Source organism: Fukomys damarensis, unplaced genomic scaffold (genome assembly GCF_012274545.1).
Source record: "Fukomys damarensis isolate Sample0158 unplaced genomic scaffold, DMR_v1.0_HiC HiC_scaffold_39, whole genome shotgun sequence".
Classification (NCBI taxonomy): domain Eukaryota; kingdom Metazoa; phylum Chordata; class Mammalia; order Rodentia; family Bathyergidae; genus Fukomys; species Fukomys damarensis.
Genome location: NW_022900951.1, coordinates 17,707,236 through 17,713,895, shown reverse-complemented (window position 1 = coordinate 17,713,895; position 6,660 = coordinate 17,707,236). Strand labels below are relative to the sequence as shown.

The following is a 6,660-nucleotide window of genomic DNA, read 5'->3' as shown; positions in this document are numbered from 1 at the left end:
CTGACCTGAAACTACGTAGCCCAGGCTGGTCTCAAACTCACAGAGATCCTCCTGCCTCAGCTTCCTGAGTGCTGGGATTACAGGCCTGAACCACCATGCCAAGCTATTATCATTTTTTAGAAGCACTACAATGACAGTTTAAAATTAAGTTCATCCAAGGGGTAAGATAAATTTATTTATTTATTTTAGGTACCGGGGATGGAACTTGGGACTTTGCACTTGTGAGGCAGGTGGCAGCAATACTGAGCTAAATCCCCAGCCCCTAAATTTATATATTTTAGATAGCCTTCTCTGTGAATACATGCTCATTTTTTATGAGTTTCATGGGCACTTGAAACTGTTTCCTATATTCATAGTACAGAGCTTGACTTACCTATATTTACTTTACTAATTACCGCTTTTATGGCCTGACTTTTTTTTTTTTGGTACCGGGGATAGAACTTAGGACCTTGCACTTGCAAGGCAGGCACAGTGCCACTGTGCTAAATCCCCAGCCCTAGCCTGACTTTTAATGCTTATCTTCCATATTTTGAGAGACAATTAGCTTTATTATATTTGTTTCTTTGTGAACTTTTTCAGTTTTGTTTTTGTTTTGATGTTGTTACTTGATACAATGTTCAGAACCATTAAATATTAATGATAGCTTACATTCTTGATTGACACCTATGTCTAAATGAATGCTTTTTGTTTTATTATTGTACATTTTCTCATAGTATAATCTGATCATCATTTTACTTTCCACCTTTTTGAGTATTTTTTTATGGATTTCTTTTATACATCAAAATTTAGGATGTTTTTAATCCAAACTAAGGGCATTTTTCTTTTCTTTTTAGTTTTTTGTAGTGCTGAGGATCAAACCCAGGGCCTCGTGAATGCTAGGCAAGCACTGTACCACCGAACGACAACCCCAGCCCAGCATTTTCTTTTCATAGGAGAGCTTATCTTTCTATATATTGACAAAATAAATGCATTTTTGGTCTTTTAGGTTTGTTAACTTGTTTTATTTTTGCTTTATGATCTCTCTTTCTTTGGTCTGTTTCATGTTTTTACTCTGATAACCTGGAAGGTTTATATGTTTTTAGATCTTGTAGTGTTTACACATAAGCCTCTATTTCTGATCTATCAACTTCAGATAGATTTTCTCTCCACTAAGTGGAGGAAATTAGTACTTAGACTTCTTGGTTTTACTTTTTCCACTTCCAGTTTTTTGGTTAGTGTCTTATACTCAACCATATTCAAAAATTCTAATTCTATACTTGCTTAGCTTAAGTCAGTGATGGTGAAACTTTTAGAGCTTTATTACAAATAGCCACTATGGCACGTGTGCCATAGGTTCACCACCACTGGGCTAAGTTATTCCATTTAAAGAGGTGCAGGATTGTGATGGATTTGTCTTGTATCAGTTTAGCTCAGATAGATCTGTGTTTCCCAATATTTCTTCCCTATGTAGCTATGTATCTTCAAGGAATTGTTACTCTGAATGAAATCTGACAATGCTAGAGTTCACTACTCCCCCCGCATACCATCTTTTCTCCATTACTGAATTAGTTTGTTATACCTCCTGGTTGATTGTTTATATTCTTTGATTAGAGCAAATTTCCTTATATTTCAGCTGAACTGACATTCTCTATAGCTTGTAATTTCAGGTTTTGGTCATTGTTTTTGCTTCAGTAAAAATGAATTTTTTTTTGGTTATTTTTTAAAATTTGTATTGTTTTTAGTTTGTTTTAAAGAGAAAATGGCATGTAAATTGTCCATATACATACATACATACATACATATATGTGTGTGTGTGTGTGTGTGTGTGTATGTGTTTTTGAGGGAGTCTACTAAAATAATTTTTATATGTTAAGTACTTTCCATAAAAACACTAACCACAGAAAACCAAAACCACAGAAGAACATTTAAAAAAAATCTGTTACCTGCACAAAATATCCTTAGCTGCTGGACTGGTGATATAAGTTGTAAATGGGTGGTGAACAGATCAACAAATGCTCCAGGATATATAATGAAGAGAAAAATCCCAAAGCCATTAAATCGAACTTGTTCCCTAAGAAATCACACAAGAGAAAGGAATTTACTAATGCTATAGCATTTGTCAAATTAATAATATAGGTAATCTTAAAATTCATTGTAATATAAATTCTTGCTTAAGAAATAGTCTCCTTGAAAAATTGATATATAATTTCATAATAGTGTTGTACAGATTTGGTTATTTGTGAAATTAAATTTTATAAAGTAAGGCTAAGGCCATTCTGAAAGAGACAACTTCAAAATTTAAAAAGCTAATATGCTGAATTAGTCACATATATAAAGAAATAGTTAATTCTATGTGAAAATAAATGATAAATATTTTTATGTGCTACTATGAACTATTTTCAGAGAAAGACATAGGATAATATATAATTCAAGTAAATTATATAAATTCTATTTGTCTTAGATATTATGAAGAATGATGGAAGGACCGGGATTTGGCTCAGTGGTTCCACTGCCTGCCTCGCAAGCAGAAGGATCTGAGTTCGATATCTGGTACCAAATAAAAAAAGAATGATGGAGATTTAGGTAAGTGTATTCCTACTGAACTAACATTAAGATAAGTATATTTAAAAATGTATAATGCCCACACTGTCCTTAATAGAACTGTTTTATCATTTCATTTTCTAAAAATGCCCATTTTATTTAATAGTCTCATAAGGCCACACAGCTACCTGAAAAAAAAGCATGAACTTAATATATTGTGTTGTCAATACTAAAGCTATAAGGCAACTAATTATACAATCTATTTTTTGTTGGCAATGGGGATTTTATTAAAATTGATTATTTCATACACATATTATAAATTATTAAACTATTAATATCAGTACTATTGTATCTAAAACCCTAAAAGCTAAAAATGTAGAAGCAAAGGCAAAGGGAATTTGAAAAAAAAAAAGGTAGTCTCCCCTGTAAATCACTACTGTGCATGCCCATGTAACAGTATATGCTTAGTAAAGATGAAGTTTTATTGCCAGTCAATAGACTCTTTGTTCATAAGAATTTGAAAGTAATAAGCAATTAAACTCTCTCCTCTAAAACAATGGTTCTCCTTTTCTCTGGTCCATACACCAGAAAGATAAAACACATTCCTGTGAGAATGTCTCTGATAATTAGAGCATTTCTCAGTGGGGTGGCACAGGTGGGAAGAGTTGTGACCTGCTCCCCCTTCCATCATGATTTTATGTTTCATAGGCTTTTCAGGGCCCAGGTATAATCAGAATGATAGATTTGGATGATCAAAACCACAAACGGGCTGGGGACTTAGCTCAGTGCTTCTGCTGCCTGCCTCATAAGTGCAAGGTTGCGAGTTTGATCCCCAGTACCAAAAAAAGAAAAGAAAAAAGAAAAAAATGAACCACCAACAGGACAAGACACTTAAAGCAAGTCCTAGGTCTCATCCTCTTCTGTTTGTTACTAGATAGGCTATGCTAATTGTTAAACCCCTAGTTTTTTTGCTCTAGCCAGTGGAGGACATAAATAGGAGCAGGAAATTATTTTAGCTGATAGGCTGAAAAAAAGTACCAAGGTACAGAGGAGAGGGGGTTGAGTACAGTGGCCATTATTCCAATGGAATGATGCATAGAAAGATTAGCTTTCAAGGTTGGATGAAAAACGCTGAAGCACCATGAAGGTAGACTGGCAACATCTTACTGTCGCCATACTGGTGACAAGCAAAGGATAGAAATGCTCATATTAAAGATGTGACATGGTTAGTTGAGCATATTCATTGATACATTAATCTTCTCTATTAAAGAGATGTTTCAAAGTAATAGATGATATGCACTGGGTAATATCCCAGAAAGAAAAATAGTTATCAGATATAGCAGATTTAATACTAAGCCCTCTTAAAAGCATCTTTGAATGTAATAGAAAAGAAAAAGGTAAATATCATTACCTAATAGCTGCTATCCCGTGTCCAATTTCATGTACAACACCACTAATGAGGACTGCAGCGAAGAAATAGGTCAGTTGATTGACAGGTAAATTTATACCAGGAACCTGTTCACAGACACAATATGGCAGCAATTATCAGTGGGGATGCAGGGGAGCCCCAACTGGTCACCAAAAGACATGATACTCATTTTGTACTAAAGTTTAAACTGCCTAACTGAATGTTCCTTAAACTGAGAGTAATATGACTATTAATGATTCACTTCTTGAGACGACGTTTATAATAAAAAAGCAAAAAGAGCAGTTTAAGTAGGCAGTTTCGCTAGAACAAGAACACAACTAAAATAAAGAGAATAGAAAAAAACAGATTAAAAAGTTTTAATTTTAGTTTCCTAGAGTCTTCACCATCGGAAAGAATGAAGGAGCCCAGTAAGTGTCAGGGAATGCAGGGTACCAGTCAATGAAGGAGGCAGCAGCTGATCCACCCTCAAGGGTTGGGCGCTCAATTTGAGAATTCTTATTAAAAATTTCTAGTCCTTCCTCTGCACTGTTACTGCAAAGTTCCAAGTACTTCTGTTGAGTCATACAGGGCAACCACCTCCCAAATCAGTTAGTTTTGTTTCAATATTCTCAAGTCACACGACAATTGGTAGTGAAAGCTAGTATATAACAAAGCACTTGATCAGTGTGGGAGAATCATACCCTTCATTCCCCTATTCCAGCAGTTTGCCCATTATACTCTGTGCACATAACCAACAACCTAATTTTTTTTCTTCTAAGGCCCTCTATAATTTAAAGCTTTAATTTGAACTCAATTAATTTTTACGCTGCACAGAAGAGGAATTTAACTTTTTAAGCCTCCTTTTGAAGGGGAGATTCACAGAATGCTGCTTTGATCATTTTCTAAATTCCACTGATTAAAAGGGTCCACTCTCTGGTTATTAAAGTATTTTCATAACTATCAATTTTAATATATGCACAATATTTCATTATTTGAAATTCTCAGTAGTCCGACCCTATTGATAACATTTTTTCACAATACCAGTGTCTCTCTTTCTACATACATGCTCCATCCCCATGTTTTCAGGCATCTGTTTGGCTCAGTATTCTTTTCTCTGAGTCCTCTCTAAATTCATGTCCCTAGAATTAATTCTCATAACACTGTTATCTCACAAAATATCCTGTTTTTACCTTACTTTATTTCAAATAAATAACCTTTATCCAATCAGATATTTGTTCCTTTTATTTATTATTTTCTAGATGCAATAATGAAGAGATGAGGAAAGAATATGAGTGTGACTATACCAACAGATGGTAGGTCTTATTTGCTGGCAACAGTACAAGATCACCCATCTGCTTCTGCCATAATCACACAGGGTATTAGATGTAGCAGAATAGTGTATACAGTTACTATCAACAACACAGAGGGCCAGGATTTTGGGAATCAATACTGAACAAGGCTGCAAAGAATTATGGAGTAAACAGAAAGTATGCTCTTTAAGATACAAGGGCTTAAATAAAAGTCAAGACATATAACATTCTTAAATCATACCAATTCCACACAAGGAATGTAAACATTATGTACTGCAAACATGTTCAAAAAAGAAAAGGGACACAAAAGATACATGAAGTGGGGAGGGAGGGAAGAGAAAGAGGATGAGAAAAGGAATTAAGATGTGCTATGCACGTACCAACTCCCCACAAGGAATGTACACATTATATATTATAGACATATACTAATAAAACTAAAAAATTATACGTAAATATGCACAATGGACTAGAGGGCTGATGGCTTAATAGTTCCAAAGCACTGGGTTAGCAGAGTCAGTATTTTTGTGAGCACCATGAATAAACTGAATAGCAAAGAAAATAAATAATTTCTAATTATAATTCTAATGTTGCCATTCTAACTCTAATGGACATGTCAATGATTGTATTTCTTCTACACAGTTTTCCTTCCCTCCTGTCTTCTTTCTTGGTGAACAATAACCAGTCCTTCCTTTAACCTGAGAAACATCTAAAATTTTCTTTCTCCCTATAGCCTCATTTAATTAATCACTGTCTCAGAACTCTATTTCATAAATCACTTGAATCCATCCCATTCACTTTCCTCACCACTAGTTTAAATCCATGTTACTTCTAACACAAATTACTCCAACTGCCCTACTAAATGGTCTCTCCAAGTCAGTCTAGCCACCTTTGGTCTATTTTGTACAAAACTGAAACTTCTTAGAATGATCCTTTATAACTAGGCTCTATCTATACAGTGTCTCCCATCTTGTCTCCTGTGCTGTCCTGTTCTCTTGCCAATATTCCTAGCCATCCTCCCACTCTACACTTCACGGACACAGGTCAAAATACTGTCAAAATACTTCCTTGAAAGTTACTTGTCGTTTTTTTTTTTTTTTTTTTTTTTTTGGTACCAGTGATCGAACTCAAGTCCTTGTGCTTGCAAGGCAGGCGGCGGAACTGCTGAGCTAAATCCTGGGCCCCAACTTGTCGTTCTTAAAAAGAATAGAATATAATGATGTGTAGGTTCTAAGGTCAGTAATGACAGAACTTGTATTTACCAGCTGTAACCATATGCAAGTGGTTTAATCTCTCTGTGCTTGTATTTTCTCATCTGTAAGTCAGGAAGAACATTAATATCTTAGGATTGTTGCAAGAATAAAATAATGCACTTGAGACCATAATGTTAAGTGAAATAAATTAGATACACACACTTAAATATCA

General features: G+C 34.7%; 1 protein-coding gene across 2 annotated transcripts in view; it reads right to left on the bottom strand.

The window, feature by feature from the left end:
* Positions 1–6,660, bottom strand: part of Mbtps2 (membrane bound transcription factor peptidase, site 2) — a 39,661-nt gene that overhangs the window by 25,294 nt on the left and 7,707 nt on the right. For both annotated transcript variants that reach the window (XM_010607130.2, XM_010607131.3), the window contains exons 4-5: positions 3,932–4,035; positions 1,923–2,050 (exon numbers count right to left, since the gene is read on the bottom strand). In XM_010607130.2, coding sequence (XP_010605432.1) covers positions 1,923–2,050; positions 3,932–4,035 — 232 coding nt within the window. The remainder of the gene's footprint in view (positions 1–1,922; positions 2,051–3,931; positions 4,036–6,660) is intronic.